Genomic DNA, 18447 nt, shown 5'->3' with positions numbered 1-18447 from the left:
GTACTCCAATGAAATTGTGATCCTATCGGTTTTGGATAACCTTAAAGAACAGGCTGACACTGATTGCACTCAGGCTTTGATCCTCTTTGCCCTGAATGCAGCGGGTCTCGGGGGTTCGGCACTTGACTGGTTCAGATCCTTTTTAGAGGACCTCAAAAAGTCAGTGTGGCTCTCGCCTTTTAAATCCAAAACGGTAGCTTTGAGCTGTGGTGTCCCACAGGTTTCCAAGCAACATGTACGATGGGACCCCCTCAAATGAGCAAATTATGGCCAAGGAACGGAGGGGAAGAGAAATAAGCAAGGAATGAGAGAAGTTCCTTCAATGCGCGTATACTTCAATTATGTATATGCATCAATGAATAGCAAAAAACAGTGACAGAAAAAAGTTTATTCTAAACAGGAATCATTCAAAAAATTGTATTTATTTTTTCTTTTTTATAAATATAAATTCATATAAATACTGTTATAAATCAGACAATGCTATAGAAAATACATCTGTTAATTACACAAATTCACAAAGAACACAATAGAATCATAAAAATAAGCAACAAGAAAAAATACCCCATGGTGACAATCATACAAAGCAACTTGCTCACGTGCTACCAATCATACTACAATCAAACCTCATACATTGATGGAAAAAGGAACTGGGTTACAATTAGCTAGATCACAAAAGCTATTATTGTTCAAGGGCTCCAGAATGTAATTATCGGCCCTTGTAGCAGGTCTACGCGCGTTTTGGTGGTTCAAGCCACCTTCATCAGGACCTTGTTCATCATTTTGTGCAAAACCAGGGGATCAAACAAAGAAGAATAGCCTAAAAAGGAAGATAAATCTGTCACTAAAGCATCCTCAAGTGAAAAATTATGAAAGACACATAAAACATTCACTGTTGAGTTAAGCTATGGGGGCTCATCACCGTGACTATAGTAGAAGAATCCTGTGTTTTATTGGCGAGGATAGGGACATGGTTTAGCAAAATCCATCACAGAGAGAGAAAAAGGTTTCCTCCTTCTCGCCAATTCTTTTCAATATATATATACGACCCTTGATTTCTAGTCTTCCGCAGAGGGGGGTAAAGATTTTCAATTATGCTGATGACATGCAGCTAATCTTTGCCCTGGAGAACTCCACAGAATCTAAAGACTTTGTCTGGAGGACTATGATGCATGTTAAAACCTGGATGAACAACAACCAATTAAAGTTTAACTCTGAAAAGACCGAGATAATTGTCCCCAGTAGTAAATTAGCTCACTGGACTCCCTCCTACTGGCCCCTGAACTGGGCGTGTCCCCACTTCTAAACCAGTGATAAAGAGTCTGGGCCTTCATATTGATGCATATCTCTCTACGAGTGCCCAAATCGTCTCAGTCTCTGCTTGCTTTGTCCAACTTTGCAAATTGCGCAAGATTAGCTGCTTTTTTAGGAAAGAGGCTATTACCCAAATTGCAATAGCTCTTATTCTATCCAGAATTGACTACGGTAATGCCCTTTATGTAGGCCTCCCACAATTCCAGAGACATCGTCTTCAGATGGTCCAGAATCAAGCAGCAAGAATCATCCACCTTAAGGAGAGACGCTGCCATATCACCCCCTTACTTAAAGATCTCCACTGGCTTCCAGTGGAGCAGTGAGCTATGTTTAAAACTGGCTGTATTATTTCTAAAGCTATACAAGATACCAGCTCTAGATTTATTGTCTCGCTAATCAGTAAGCACTCACCCAAGCGTACTCTGAGATCTAAGCATCAGAACCTTCTGACTGCCCAGAATCAGACATAAACGCATTGGTGGGACCCGGTTCTCTTTTTTGGGGTCCTATTTATTTTATTTATTTATTTATGCAATTTATCGAGCGCACAAATACCCTTGGGTGTCTTGGCGCTATGGAGTGTCTAGAGGACGAGACCAGTGATGGACGATTATTGGTCAAAAAGCCATGTCTTTAAAAGTTTCCTGAAGAAAAACAGATTTTGACATGTTTTGATGTGCGTGGGAAGGGTGTTCCATAATTTGGCAGTGGCAACGATGAATCTTCTGTCCCCCAAGAAACCTCTTTTGTCCGGGGGACCTTCAAGAGGTTGGCTGTTAAAGAGCGCAAGACTCTGCTGGGGGTGTAGATACAGAATGCCTTCTTTAGGAAGTGAGGTCCTGTTTTGTGAATGGCCTTGAAGGCGAGGCAAAGTGCTTTGAATTTAATATGGCTTGTTATTGGTAACCAATGGAGTTTCTCGATTTGCAATCCGATTGACTTGTACTTGGGGGTGTCTGTTATCAATCTGGCAGTGGCATTCTGCACCATCTGAAGATTGTTGGTGACCTTTTTCTGTGCGTGAAGGAACAGGCCATTGAAATAATACATTTTTGACATTACTAATGTACTGATTAGGGTTTTTCTGGCACTGGGAGTTAAGAATGGGAGGAGTTTTTTTATCATTCTGAGCGTGGGAAAGGCTGAGGAAACAATTGTGTTGGCTGTGATAGAAAGGTGAGTTTGTCATCGAACATGAGACCTAGATTTCTCACTTTGGTTAACGGGAGCGTTGGTGGGCCCAGCATGGTTGGCCACCATGCAGAAGATCAAACCGGATGTAGCTTTCTGAAGATCAAAACTTCCGTTTTGTCAGACTTTAACTTTAGGCAATTATTGGCCATCCAGGTGCTGATCGCACGTATTCCATCTTGGAAGCTGGCCGCACTATGAATAGTGAGCACCAGTTGTGTGTCATCAGCGTAGGAAGTGAGTCCCATCCCGTGGGCTTTGATGACCCTGGCAAGGTCTGACACATAGATGTTAAAGAGTGTCGGACTAAGGGATGAACCTTGTGGTAGACCACACGGGATGGAGAAAGGTGCTGATTTGTAAGAGCCGAGGGCAACGGCTTGTTTGCGATTGGAGAGAAACGAGGCCATGTGTGTGATGCCTATGCTTGATACACGATTGATCAGTGTGGCGTGATTGACCATGTCAAAGGCTGCTGATAGGTCCAGCAGCACCAGTACTGCCATGCCCCCCTGGTCTAGGATGGTCCTTACTTCGTCAGCAGCTTTAATAAGGGCGGTATCTGTGCCATGGCCCTTCCTGAAGCCAAATTGAGTCTCATCTAGGAGACTGTTGTCTTCAATATATTTGGCGAGTTGCTGGTTCATTCGTTTCTCAAATATTTTAGACGGAAATGGTAGACTTGTGATAGGTCTATAGTTTTTGGGATCTAATGGGTCAAGGTTTTGTTTCTTCAGCAACGGGTTAATGATGGCTTTTTCCATGTGTCAGGGTAAATGCCGGTCATGAACATGGCATTGCAGTTGTTGGTTAAATTTGATGCTAATAAACCAGGAAATAGCTTTAAGATGGAGGCCGGACAGGGGTCCAGCGGGGAGCCTGATTTAGTGAATAGAATAAGGTCTGTAATCTGTTTCGTGGAAACTTGGCGGAAATTTGCGAGGGAGGGCTGAGTAACGCTTTTGTCTGAAGTTGTATCAGACTGACCTAATTTGGGGTGAGCAGTGAAATTGTAGATGTTACTGACTTTATCTAGGAAGAAGCGGGCCAAAGCGGAACACAGGTCTTGAGTGGGGGCTAGGGGAGGGTTATTCTCTGACCCTGATAATTTGGTGACGACTTGAAAAAGTTGTTTAGGAGAGTCTTGAGCCGATTCTATCTGATTGATGTAGTATTTATTCTTGTCTAGGATAATGAGATGCTTGTATTTGGATATAACTTCCTTATAAAGGGTCTTCTCTCTACAGTTGTAGTTTCTGCGCCAACGTCTCTCTATGTTCCTACCACGTTGCTTTTCCATTCTAAGGGACTCTGAGAACCATCGGGCTGAAGGGGTAATTCTATTTTTAGGTGTATTTTTCCGAGGTACTAAGGTGTTGAAGGTATTGTTAAGCCATTTAGAGTAATTAGCTGAGGCCAATGTGGGGTTTGGAGACAGGTCATAGTTAGTGGAGGAAAGATGTCTTTGGAGGAGGTCCTGGTCCAGGCTGCTCCAAGCTTTAAATTGTGAGGGATGGCGTGGTCAGTGACGGGGTGGTTTTCATCTGGATGTCAAAGAATACGGCCCAATGATCTGTCCATACCAGAGGTAATTTTTTTATTAATGATAAATGTCTGTCAGGTACCTTGAAAGTAGTTGTGAGGCCAGTCATGCCTGTTGACACTATCTGTTAGGCAACAATCTGGAGAGTTCCCCTTGGAAGAAGGTGGAATGTAAGTCTCATTTGGAGATGTCGGGTATGCCTGAGTGGGCGTGTGTGACCACTCGATCAACGGCAGCCGGTGAGGGCAATCAAGAGGACCTGGAGCCTGAAAGAGTGGCCCAGGTACCAGCCAGAAAGAGAAGAGGCAAGGGGTGTGGGAAACAAGCCCCCGAAGTTCCCACCATCCAGGAGGAAGCGAACCCTGAGGGGGATGCACTGGAAGCTATAGTGGAATAAGTGGCCTAACTGGGGGACCTGCCTGAGCTGACCCATTGACAGCAAGAAGGGGGCCCCTCCAAGGAGGAATTCTGCAAGGAGCAGCAGGAATGCCCCTCTCTTGTTGATTTGCAGCAGCAGGATGCAAACCAGGCAGCAGGTGATCAGTCTGGATCACATTGGATTTACTGGGAGAATGGTCCCCTGTATAGTGAGCCTGGTGGTGGTACCCCAGCACTTCAGAGCCTTCCTACTGGGTATGGCCATAGATGTGCCTCTAGCAGGGCATTTGGGGAAAGACAAGACCGTTGAAAGGCTTTTCAGCTACTTTCACTCGCCCCGAATGCGCAAGGATTTTGACACTCACTGCAGAGGCGGAGGAAGTGCATGGCTCCTCCCCAACCTTTCCCTGTTGCCAGCACACCCTTTGAGAGGGTGGGCATCGACATTGTGGGGCCTCTGGACCCCAAAGGGCATGATTATGGGTCTTGGTGAACCCATGAGGCGTAAGTGGACATCCTCTTGCTGTGCCTGTTGTTTGCTTTCAGGGATGTACCACATAAGTCCTTAGGGTTCAGTCCCTTTGAGCAGTCCTCCTGTAAAACACAAAATTTACAGGTTGATTGACAAGGTGAAATCTAGCATCAAGTAGGAAGTCTCCACGATGTTAGCTCTAGGAGTGATTGAGCCCTCTTACAGCCCTTGGTACAGCCCAGTGGTCTTGGCCCCAAATGTTGCCGCATCAGGTGTCTCGCGAGAACTCCGGTTCTGTGTGGACTACCAAGGGCTCAATGCCGTCACCAGGACTGACTCGCACCCCATATCCAGAGCTGATGAGTTCATGGATCGGTTGGGAACTGCCAAGAACCTCAGTACGTTTCAATCAAGCGATCAATCAATCAAGGGTTTATAAAGCGCGCTACTCACCCGTAAGGGTCTCAAGGAGCTGGTGGGGGAGGGGGTTGCAGCTCTGGATCAGTCAAAGAGCCAGGTGTTGAAGTCCTTCCTAAAAGTCTGCAGGGTAGGGGAGTGTCTGATGTTTACGGGGAGCTCGTTCTATGTCTTGGCTGCGATATAGGAGTAGGCTCTCCTTCCTGTTCTGTTTCTGCGGATGTGGGGGACCTCTGCCAGGGCGAGGTCGGCAGAGCGGAGGTTCCTCTTGGGTGCGTGGAAGAATACTCTCTTGTTGAGGTATTTGGGTCCGATCTTGTGGCGGGATTTGTAGGTGTGGGTGAGGAGTTTGAAGGTGACCCTCTTCTTGACGGGCAGCCAATGGAGGTCTCGTAGTTGTTGGGTCATGTGTTCCTGGAGTGGTGCCCTAGAATGAGTCTGGCTGTGGCGTTCTGGATGATTTGGAGTTTATGTAGAGGAGTTCTGTTGATTCCTGAGTTTGACTTACCGTCTGAGTTCTGGCAGATTGTCTTAAGTGAAGGGGCAAAGGAAAAGTCTGCATTTTCAACACCAGAGGGGCACTACCAGTTCTGGGTGATGCCCTTTGGGTTGAAGAATGCCCCTGCCACCTTTCAGAAGTTGGTCAATCAGGTATTGGCCGGGCTGGGGGATTTCAGTGCTGCCTACTTAGATGACATAGCAGTGTTCAGTGCCACTTGGAGGAACATCTGCACCACCTCTGGGAAGTGTTGAAGGCTCCGCAGAGGGCAGACCTCATGATCAAGGCAAGCAAGTGCCAGATCGGGCAGGGCTCAGTGGTGTACTAAGGACACCAGGTAGGAAGCGGCCAGGTGGCGGACCTACAGTCTAAGATTGGCACCATTCTGGCTTCGGACCACCCCAAGACTCAGACAGAGGTGAGAGCCTTTTTGGGCATCACCAGGGATTACAGGAGGTTTGTCAAGGGATTTGACACCATTGTTGCCCCCTTGACAGAGCGGACTTCAAGGAAGCAGCCCAGGAAGGTGAACTGGACTGATGCCTGTCGGAAAGCTTTTGATGCTCTGAAATCTGCCATGTGCACAGCACCCGTGCTCATGGAGCCCAACATCTCACATGAATTTGTGTTGCAGACAGATGCTTCAGAGCATGTTGTGGGGGCTGTGCTCTCACAACTAAATGAGGAGGGCCTAGATCAACCTGTAGCCTTCATTAGTATTTGGTTACTTCCACAGGAACAGAGGTGGAGTGGGATTTAGAATGAGCCTTCTGCTGTGGTCTTGGCACTGAAGAAGCTGAGCCCTACTTTTTTGTGACTCACTTCCGGTTTCAAACCGACCATGGGCCCCTCAGATGGTTGATGCAGATGAGGGGTCAGAACCCAAAGTTGTTGAAGTGGTCCATTTCACTACGGGGGATGGGTTATGGTGGAACAACGCCCTGGTACAGAACACGCCAATGCTGATGGTCTGTCTTTCTGCCTTAGTGAAGAGAATTCCCAAGAGGGTGGGTAGTTCTTCCCACATTTCAGCTGGAGGGGACACGTGTTAGACCTGGCATCCTTGGCATGGGTTTCCCCTGTATTTTTGCTTTTGCCTCCTGTGTTTTTTTTCTGTGTTGGACTTTGTTTTTGCTGGTCTAGATGCTTTGGCACTTTTCCCCTGCTGTTCATTGCCAAAGTGCAAGTGCTCCCTCTGAAAATTATTGCTATGGATTAGTGTGTCCACAATTGGCTTATTTGATTTACTGCTAAGTCCCTAGAACAGTGCACCATGGCACCATGTGTGCCCAGGGCTTGTAAACCAAATACTCTACTCACTTTTCAAACAAGTGTTTTCTAGCTGATTAAATACCAAGATGGCTCACAAAATTAAACAAATTGAAGTCAAATAGAGAGTTGAGCCTGATTGGAACACTGTTTGAGCTGTGCTCATGCTACAAGAAGTGATTCAGCTAAGCACTGTAGTGTCAAAACCAAAAAGGCGGTGCTGTTAGTGCAATCAATATTCTTTTGTGTATTTTTGTGCTAATGTCTCATAAAAATCACAGAACCAGAGCTAGAAAATAATTATTGTAAATATATCTGTTATTATATGTGAGATTATCAAAAAACATGTTTTGTTGTGCTGAAGAAAAGTTTGTCATGTTAAGTCTAATGTTACTGTATTTCTATGGGGTACAAGGCTGATAATGATAAGGTCAATTCACCTTCTGATGATTATAATTTTGTGGAATTAAAAGAAATAAAATGTGAAGAAAACACATGATCAAATATTCAGAATGAGAAATAAAGAATAAATAGGTCATATCAAAGGTGTGGTGTGATCTTGAAAAAAGTGTGACAGAGATGTCAGTGTTGGCATGCGTGTTGTTCTTAACTTTTAGAAAGTAAGCATTGACTGTCTGGTTTTGGAGTGACAGGGGCTGGGGATGTGCATTCACTGTAGACAGCCATTTGAGGGGAGCGAGGTTTGAGGTATGCCTTGCCCTTCCTGGATGACTCAGAGGTGAGCAGAATATGGCAGAATTTAGAGTAGTGGGAGGAGATTTCCTTGCACATGAATAGGGCTTGTCTCCCATGCACAATGCTGTCTCAACACCCTGTGGTCGTACTGCACCAGTAAGGACAGAACTGGTTTGGACTGGGCTCAGAGACCCTTGCACAAAGAGAACATAGACTTTTTGTGGTATAAGTATTGCACCTGAAACCCAAGATTTTTAGATTACTTCTGGACTCAAGAAAAACCTTTGCCAAGGAGACAAGCTGAAAAGCTGTGAGGAGTACTGCCCCTTTGCTGTGTGCTGTGTGGGGTGACCTGCAGTTACTGTTTCTGTCAAGGAGAGGGGAGGGAAAAGACTGAAACTTTGCTTTGAACCTGCTTGAAGAAGATCTTCAAGGGCCTGAGGTTTTCTGGCTTCCTGGTCTGAAGTCTTAGGGACACAAAGTCTTCACCCCCAGCTCCCTTGAACCCTCTTGCTGAGAGTTCTGACCTGCCAAGAGGTACCTATTACAGTTTTGGGCCTGCTGTTGGGAGCTGGGAGAAACATAAAAATAGCAAGAAAACCTGTTTCTGATGCCATCAGAGATGCAGCTTTGGCACCGCGACCTGCACCGTGGCCCGGAGCACCGCTTGTGAAGTGAACGACCCACCACCCGACCTGCACCACAGCTTTAGTATCCTTTGACGCCTGCCTATGACTGCAATTATTGGACATGCCCAAAGCCAGTGCTCGCCCTGTTCCGTTATTGCGGCGCTGATAACTGTCGAGGGAGACTCCACAAACTTGCTGACATTGCATCATCACTGGAACCGATGCCTCACCACCAACGCAACTGTCTTCCCCTGCCCTGGACTAGATATACCTCCTCCTCGCAGACACAATGCCTCGCCTCCCCTGTGGCAGCCAGGAAGCCGGCCTCAACCTTGGTACCGACGCCTAACCTCCATGACACTGTGCTTTGTCATAGACTTTGTTTCCAAGGTACTGTTTGTTTGGGGGTATGTGTGACTCTGTGCCTGACGCCGCGCTCCTCACGGTCAGTGCCGTACTTTGGATTTGTTGCTGCCGCGACAGCGCAATAGTCTCAGGTGGAGCTATTTGTTTTCTACAAGCTTTACTTTTGCAATAACTGTTTTAAAGTCGTATTTCATTACCTGTTTGTTGGATTTTTTCTAAACTGGTGTTGTGTCCATTTGTGGTATTATCACTGTATTAATGTGTGTTTTGAGTAAAAATACTCTACACATTGCCTTTGGGATAAGTCGGTCTGCTCATGCCAAACTACCCTGGACCCTGGGGGTGATCAGGGGTTATCTAAAGTGTGTATCCCACTTCCCCTGAATAGAAGCAAGGGTCCCTATTTGGACAAAGGTACCTACCTCTGCCAACTACAGACCTCCACTTCTATAAGTGCACCTTTAAACAGATGTGCAGGTACAAAGAGCTACAGTGCTCCCTCTTACAAATCGTCAGGGCAGCCACAAATTCACGATGCCCCAGGGCAGTGCATTAGGCCCAGATTTATCAAGAAGTCACGCAATTTAGGGCACCAAGTAAAGTTGCTGTCAGTGGCAGCTGGTAGGAAACAGTAGTGGTGGCAGAGGGAGGTGGGGGGGTTTCAAAAAATAAAAAATAAATAAAAAGAAAGAAAGTGTACTTGCTGGTCACTGGTAGCCGGTCTCCAGCCGTTGCCTCTCCTCGGACGCAGGAAGTATCCAGACACCCAGACTCCCCCAGGCAACCACAATGCTGCCTTACAGCAGTGCTGTGATTGGTCTGAGTGCCGTGGTTCGGTGTTCAGAGAGGGACTGGGAGGGTGGGCATGTTCTCCACCCAGGCAGTACCATACAGCCAGTGGAGAACATGTAAAGTGCGCATGACTGCTTGGCCGACCCAAGACAGCCGGCCGAATCGTCATGTGCTCTTAGAGTGTGCCCACCACTCCTCCCCTGGCCCCTGCTTTGGCAAGGCCAGCCCTGCCTGCACCTAAGCAGGAACGGAAAAATACAACACTAATAACGTTCTGTTATTATCGTTATTATTCCCCTGCACTGCTCTTAAATCAGTGGGGCGGCGCTCCGCTAGTTGAGAGGAGGCGCCGCCTATGGTTGCTGACCTGCATTGCATAAATGGGAGAGAGCATAATACTGCCAAATCTACTAAGCTGTAGACCTGTTCTGCTGTCTCTCTCTTTGCACTAGCACACTTAAGACAGCTTGTGCTTACACTATTAGTGCACGGGTGTCTGTGTTGTCTGAAGCATATATGTTGTACCATACATAACCTATGCTTTAAGGCTTTTCCCACTTTGCATGTGTGCTGTACAATGCAGCACATATGAAAAATGGGAAAGATGAGGAGAAATGAAAACATTTCTCCTCATTGCACCTGCTTTAAGGAGGCATAGAGTTTAGGCACAAATTCCTATCTACAATTCTTTATAGATTGGGATTTGCCTCAAAATCCAAGGGGGGTTTGCATAAGAACACCCATTCACAGCACATAGAATACTCCCATTGTGTTACTTTAGATTACTATCTGAAGTAAATCACATTTAAACACTTTGCATCAGGTTTGCATTAGAAAAGTAAAGCCACCCGAAACAACGCTTTTGGAAATCTGGGTTTTAGCAAAAGACAGAGCCGCTAATTGAATCGGTTGCTTCATCTTTCTCTGTTCAGTCAGCACCTGCCTGCACTTTAAAGAGAGGACAAAGATCCCCCTGCCGGCATGTGCGGTGATTACCTTCACCAACCTGCAGGGGAATGTCGGTGGAGTCCATGACACACCCTTGCCCCTTTGCAGGGGTCGCACGCTGTTACTGCCCTGACTGTGTCTCACCTTTTTGGCGCGCAGCCAGTGCACGTTCTGATGGCCTCTTTTTCGCTGCATATATGTAAACAACAATTCCCAGGCAAGCACAAACGTGACTAGCAAGTACACATGTAGATAAGGTTATCTACAACAACATTCGACAACTGCTTTCTCCAATAAAATTGGTTTTAATTTCTTTCAAATATTCATAGAAAAATAATATGATAAAACTGCATTACAATATTCAAAATCAGTGCAGACTTCATTGTAAATATACATGATATGTCAAGAATAAAATTTCAATAAACATTTTTAAAAAATGATGGTTTCCTGTCGACGCGTTTCGACACGTGAGTTGTGTCTTCTTCAGGACTGTACCATCGATGTTCTGTAAAAATAATAATTATGAACATTTTTTTACTATGTGACTCTTTTTCCGGTTGAAGCAGTTTCTAATTGTTTATAACATGTTCATTGTACCGCTAGTCATTCTTTCTTCTATATATGATAATAAACCGCATTATTGCTCTAAGCATCTATGTTGAACCCATTAGAATGTGTCCATTATCTATATACATAAGCATCTTCAAGATAAAACAAACACATTTTAGAGACCAATGACAATGTCTGCATTTGTTGTGTAACATCAAGGAATAGAGCAAAAACATGCCTTATAGTTCTTTCACATTGTTGACATTTGGCATATACAGTTCGAATTGTCTGGTTGCCCTGGTCAATCGTAGATAGCTTCAGGACAAACTTAGGTCAGGACAGGCTGACATAGGTATATACTGTGCTGTATATATATTTCCCATTCACAGTTCAGTTAATTAAGTTACCCTAGGGTTACGTTTATAATTTAAAGGCAAGGTTGATATTAGGTCAAGATGGTATCAATATATACTGTGCTGTATGTATATTTTCTCAAACACTACAAAGAGTGCCCACTACTCTATGACTGAATTTATGATTTAAGAAATATTAAACAAATTACTCATGCATTTGTACCTGCATGTGTCTATGCATGTATCAATAGATACACGCATATTGCACCTAGCCTATTCCTATTTAGGGGACGGATGTTTCAGATACTACAAGCATATATCACGGCAGGCTGTCACATCCCTATTTCCTAAAGCAATATTTCTACTCACACATGCAATTGTCTCACCTTTTAATATGTCACAAAAAGTAGCGTAGATATATATTGGGTTGGATTTCCCAACAAAGTACTCCGATTGCAGAAATATCCAGGCACTTAATATCTGAAATGGTGTGAACACAAAACGTATCATATGAGGTGTTTTAGTTGGAATAAGATAGCACAGTTCGTTTTAAAAGCAGTGCATGTTACCTTAAGTATGGTGACTCGTGACTGGTAGCTTATGTTGATCTGATAATGTTTAAAATATCTTCTTTCTACTCTATGGTGTATCAGAACGCTGGGGACGCTGCGGGACGCTCGTATTACCAACCCTAAAGTTTAAAACATTTTCTGTTATACACTATCTTTACTTTTCCTAATTGTTTAAGTAAGAAAGCCACCGTTTCTTGCCGACTAAAATTCCAAAACGCCCCACCTGCTCAGAGGGTTCAGTATCCCGTGTGGATAAGCAGGAGGCCAGTCAGGTTTTGACGGAAATGTATTGCAGCCGTTTGGTGTCGGGTCAGATAAGGGACCACTCTCTGTAAACACCGGCAGCTGTAAAAATAATAATAATAAAGTCCGGATTCAGGAGGAATTAGTACCTATAGCCTACCCCCCTTAACATTAGAGGGCATGTACACCGTATAGCTTATTCTTACCGGTGCACTCGTAAACATCTAGCTGATAGGCTGGAGCGGTACAGCGTGTAGGTTGTTCACGTTGCCGTATATCTATATTTGTTAGGCAAAGGAAAAAGGGTGTCAACCGAACGTCGTTCTTAAATGATTTGCACACGGAGCAAATCTTTACTAGCACCTATCTATTCTTACCGTTCTCCCAGGTCTGTTAGTCCCGTATGTCGTCTTCCTTCGTTCGGACAAGGGTTGAATCTGTGACTCCCCGCGTCTTTTATATAAACGGACTGGTCATTGGTGAGAACAGTCTGTTTTATTTAAAGAGATATAGCGTAGAATTGTGTTTAAAGGGATATGGCGTATTTTCCCAAGCGACGCTCATTTTCAACCCTCAACTTAAAAACAAGCAACGGTGGCGCATGCATTTATTTATCATTTATTTACTCCTGCAGGAAAATTATATAGCGATGTTTATCTAGCCTTTATGGGGTTCGTTTCCCCCCAAGGAAATTACGTGTGTTTATTTTATTTGACCCTGACTTAAGTATTATTCTATTCCCACACTACGAGTACATTGTGGTGAAGTTGAGTGGACCCAGGGGGTGGGGGGGGGGAAAAGGGGGAAAAAGGGGGGGGGGGGGAAAGAAAGGGGAGGGGGGGGGGGGGGGGGAAAAGAGGGCAAAAAGGGGGGGGAGGGAGAGGGAAACAGAAAAAGAAGGGAAGGGGACACACTTCATCTTTGAGTCCACCACAGATTAAGACGCCAACTCTTCCTAGATACCATTGGGTGTGTATCGGAGACAGTATTTTAGGCTCCTAGAGAGCTCATTTTACAGTGGCTGCGCTGCTATTCCTATTAGAGGATGGCATTTGACCAGGGCAAGTCATTATTTAGACCTTGCGAGAATGTCTTAAGTGAAAAGATCCAGAAGACTTCTTTCTTCTTTCTTATTTTATCGCCGCCAGCATTATCGGGTGTGTGTATTTTTTCAAGAATACGCCATCTGATGTCAGTTGGGGCATGGCGATACTCTATGTAATGATTCACTAGGGGAGATGTTAGTTTCCTTGTCTTGATCGCAGATTTATGTTCCGTCAGACGTGTTCTGATCATACGGGCAGTTTCGCCAACATACCCTTTGTTGCACGGACATAAGATCAAATAGACAACATTACTTGTCTTGCAGGTCCAGAGTTCCTTTGCTGTTATTTTAAAATCATTATGTGTTAGAGTATCTCCTGGGATGATTCCATCACACGATAGACATGTACCACAACGAGAAGTGCCTTTAGGGGCATCAGTACCCGTTATCGACTTCTGTATGAAGGGAGTTTTTGCCATTGGACTATCAAAACGTGATCTGACTATCAGATCTTTGAGGTTCTTATTGCGCCGATGTGCGTACATCGGTTTAGCAAGTTTAGGTCCAGATGGATCTGTATTCAACAGATGCCAGTTGGCATTGATGGTTTGTCTGATGGTGGCATTCAATGTGGAATGTTTAGTAATGCACACCAGCTTAGGTTCTTGAGTGGGTTTATTCTGTTTGAGAAGACTCTCTCGGTTATAGAACCGGGCTCTCTTATATGCTTCTCGCACCAGACGACGTGGATAGCCCCTGTCTATAAATTTCTGTTTCATTTTTATAGATTGCTGGTCGTAATCTCTAATGTTGGTGCAGTTTCTCCTTACACGCAAGAATTGGGAGAAGGGAATTCCATCTTTCTGGCATCTGGGATGGTAGCTGGAGAAATGGAGGAGGGTATTCCTCGCGGTAGGTTTCGTGAACAAATCCACCTCCAATTCGTTAGACTGATTTCTGATATATATGTCCAGAAATTCAACCTGGGATTCATGTACGTGTGCAGTGAACCGAAGGTTACTGTCAGCCATGTTAATCCATTGAAGGAATTCTCGTAGAGTCTGTTCCCCATTGGTCCAGATGAAAAAGATGTCATCTATAAACCGGTACCAATGGGAAACAGACTCATAAAAGGGGGCCATTTCATTGAATATATGGTGGGCCTCAAAAAGGGCCATATATATATTCGCTATGGACGGAGCCATGGCTGCCCCCATGCTCACGCCCTTAGTCTGCTGGTACATATGGTCTCCAAACTGGAAAACATTTTCCTTCAGTACCAGGTTGAGGCACCCGCATCCATAATAGGGCGTGGGTGTAGGAGAGTAGGATCTGCTTCTTATAGTTACCCACACTTTTTGCTGATGTTTGACTGTTTTTCGACTTTAGTCTCGCTGAGGCCCTGCTATCCAGGACCCCAGCCTAGCTGCTTCCTCTCTAAAATGATTCCAAGTACTTTAGGTACACTCCAGTTTGGTTACTGAGGTACCCTTATAAGTCCCTAGTATATGGTATCCTATATACCCGGGGCATAGGTACCCCAGAGGCCTACCAGGGGCTGCAGCATGTAGTAGGCCATCCCTGGGTAGCCTTCCAAAATGATACCACAGGTCTGCGACTGCAGCCTGTGTAAGGTGGTGTATGCACCCCTTACTTAGATATAGATTCCCTATATCTACCTTATATCGCTTCACATATAAACCTATCAGTCACCCCTATGGCAGGCCTTATCAATCCTGAAGGCAGAGTTCTGGGTTTTGTGTAAGAGGGTGCCCAATGATTGAGCAGGGCCCCACTGCAGCCTTGGGAATCTATTCTCCGGGGTTGTTCAATGATGCAGCCAGACCATATACTCTTAGGTGCATTATAACCTCGCGGTAAATGCTAACTTTGGAATGGCTGCAAGGAAACATGTTGTGTTTTGGTATCAAACACTTTGGAATCATACCCCTCCACCAGTCCTGGCGGCGGGGGTATGATTCCACCCTTCTAGAGGGAGAGACCTGTACACAGCGGTACACCCGGTACCAGTTTAAAAGAACCCTGGCATCACAAAATGGATGCCACAGACACAGGTCTGGCCTCCTGCTTCTGAACGAAACTCCAGCAGTGGAGGCCTGTCACCACCTCCCAGACAGGCTTGAGTTTATTGGGGCTGGGTGGGTGCACTCCAAGAGTGCTTTGAAGTCAGCACTGGGGGCACATTTAGTGCCCCTGTGCATAGCCCAGTTCAAACCGGTTGCAGGGGCTACCAGCCCCTGCTCTGGCATGAAACTGGACAAAGTAAATGGTGTAGCCATATATATATCTATCTATATATATATATATATATATATATATATATATATATATATGCACACACGAATATGCCTTCTGTGTTTCTCCTTTCATTTAGACATTCAAGAGGTTATAATCTGGTAAACCAAGCTGCTTTACACTCCTTCAAGCATTAGCGTGGAGGCTGCTTTCCATAGCTACCTCTAGGATAGCTTTCAATAAAGGTTGTCTTAAACCTATCATCATTAAGGGTTGTTTGGACTGGTGCAAGGTGCCCACTATAACTAGTGGACAGCATATTCCAGGCCAACTTCTCACAGTGGGAACATTGGGATTGTGTGTACCCATGCCAGTGAAGGGACAGCCCAGGAAGGTAACATCAATACTCTATGTGCACTGGTGCTATGTGTATTACAGACGAACGGGCACAAGCCCTGGTAGTTCCTGGGGGAGGGGTTGTTTGTAGTAGGGCCCCAGACTTTGGATCTTGCATTATTATCTATATATCACACAAGAGAAAAGCATCCAGGGGATCTTAATCAATGCCTAGATTTGAAAATGTGATGTTGTTGATTTCTGATTGATACTATGATGGTAGAACTCATGGGTTAGTGTCCCAAAGGTTGATTATTACCTAACAGACCTATGTGCCCAAAGCTGGTAACTAGCAGGTGATGCACAGACAATGATCCATAGAGTGGGAATAAAAATGTCCAGAGCTGCTTAAGCCTGGTGGGTAGCAGCAATGTTTCTGGCTTGAATTTCCAGTATTTGTTTAAGTCAAGTCCATAAGATAGGACCAAGCCTCCAGCAATCAAACTCATTCCGATGAAAGCTCTCAACATAGCAGACTCCTAGCTGTTAAAGTGTGTGTCTTTTATTTTATTTTAGGGCAGCATGAAGAACACCTTGGAAAACATGAAAGGGTTCCTGTGGGCCAAGACTTGCCATACCCTTAAAGTCATTGGTAAGGATCTCTATGTATACAGGTCAACCCTGCCCTGAGAGAACTCCATTCCCTTCGTCCACTTCCGGGCCGCTCCTCCATGAACCTCTGGGCTCACTGGGTGCATCCCAGACCTGCCCCCTTTATCTTCTGGTGACCTCTCTAATGCCCATTGGACTCATTCAGCATCCAGTTTCATAGGACACTTAGCTTCCCTTACTTTCACAAATAGTTGCTTTGACAGCACAACCCAATCAGACCTTTCCTGATGGAAATGCTATCACATCTGGGATGAAGTTCAGCCTCATTGTTAATTTACCACTGGATTCTTAAGTCCCTCTATTACTAATTCCTTTCTTTCTTCATTTTTTTCTTCTGCAGCAGAAGGGAGTGGGGTGTTGGGCAATTGAGTTTAAAATACACAACTTTCCTTACCATCTGGAAGCCATGTGAAGGGGCAAGGCCCCTCTGATAACAACAAAGGACCTGATTTCGAGTCTGGCGATGAGTTACTCTTTCATGAACATGATGGACATTCGGTCTACCTTATTATAAGGGTGATAGAATATACTGTATTTGTAATAAAGTGAGCAGGATAGCCATCATGTTTGTGACTGAGTAACCCATCTGCCGAACTCTACATAATACCCTTAGTAATTTGGGTGGAATGATCTTGTGGTTCTGAAGACCCTCGGTGTGTTGCATTGATAATATACCATCCTGTTTTGGGGGAAGCAGTGGGGGTAGGGATGAGGATGGTTATACATTGTCCTTGGCAATCCTTTCTTGGAGTTTTCTTCATCTCAAGAAGAATGTATAACTAATGAAGCCCTTGCTATCCCATGTGTCTGTTTCCCCACAGTCCCAAATTCATGCCCTGGGCTCCCCATATTAAAGAAAACATGGCTAACTGCATTGATGTACCAGTGTTCTGATTAGATGTGTTTATTTTTTCCATTTATTTCCAGGACTGGTCAATTTGGATATCACTAACTGCAACACCCGTCTGCCTTTTATCTGCATGTACAAGCCCCAACTATTTCCCGTGTGAAGGAGGAGGTGCTGAGAGGGAAGCATGGGCACCTCACAGCGCTACAACTTTTTTTTCATCTGTATATTTCTGAAACATTTATAAAACTATTTACTTTGCATCTGTGTGAGGTTCATTTTTGAAAGAATCCATGAGACTCCACTGAACTGTATGAAGTGAGGAAGGTGGAAATGAGAAAGACTCCCCTAGAGCCCATGAGGCCGGCAGCGTTTTTTACATCAAAAGGGCCAATTGATGGATCGGGCCGTGTGTGAGTCTCTGTAGACGAGAGCCCTGAATACAAAATAATGTAGACCCAGAAAAATCACATAGGAAAATCCACACAAGACAAGGTTAAAAAAACACACCATTAAGGTTTATTTAAAAATTAAGAAGACAATATGGCAGACAAATGGCAATGGTTAGTCAATCAATTCATATGCTCAAAATGCAAATAAATGTAACATTTTCATTGACAGTGGAAGTTGAGAGCCTTACTCCAGCCAATAGCCAGAACGGAACATGATTGAGCACAAAGCAAATGAGTTGTCAGAGGAGAAGATAAAAAGAGGTGAGAAAAAAGATAGAAGAACAAGAAAGAAGAGGAAAGAAAGAGATATAGAGGAGAAGAAGAAAAGAAAGAAAGAGAGAAAAAAGAGGAATAAAGGGAGTTAGAAATTAGGAAAGAGTAAGAAATTAAGATGTAGATGCATGTGTAGAAAGATAAGAAGTACAGGGTAGCCAAAGTAGGTCAGATTTAATTTTCTGAGAAAGAGTAAGAGAAGAAACAGTAGCATTTCTGTGTTCGTCACAAATATAGTTCCACCAATTTAATAATGATAATTTAGAGTTATCTTTCCAACAGGACAAAATCACTTTAAATGCTACAGCAATAAATAAATCAAACAACAAAGTAATATG

The 18447-nt window shown here is 44.5% G+C and overlaps 1 protein-coding gene across 4 annotated transcripts in view; it reads left to right on the top strand.

Moving 5' to 3' along the window:
- LOC144807928 (dromaiocalcin-2-like) overlaps positions 1–17645 on the top strand; it is a 157164-nt gene extending 139519 nt beyond the window's left edge. For all 4 annotated transcript variants that reach the window (XM_078673526.1, XM_078673528.1, XM_078673527.1 and 1 more), the window contains 2 exons: positions 16442–16517; positions 17465–17645. In XM_078673526.1, the coding sequence (XP_078529652.1) occupies positions 16442–16517; positions 17465–17547 (159 nt within the window). In that variant the 3' untranslated portion in view covers positions 17548–17645. The remainder of the gene's footprint in view (positions 1–16441; positions 16518–17464) is intronic.
- The last annotated feature ends 802 nt before the right edge of the window (positions 17646–18447 follow it).

Source organism: Lissotriton helveticus, chromosome 1_2 (genome assembly GCF_964261635.1).
Source record: "Lissotriton helveticus chromosome 1_2, aLisHel1.1, whole genome shotgun sequence".
Lineage (NCBI taxonomy): Eukaryota > Metazoa > Chordata > Amphibia > Caudata > Salamandridae > Lissotriton > Lissotriton helveticus.
This window is presented reverse-complemented; position numbering and strand designations above follow the sequence as displayed.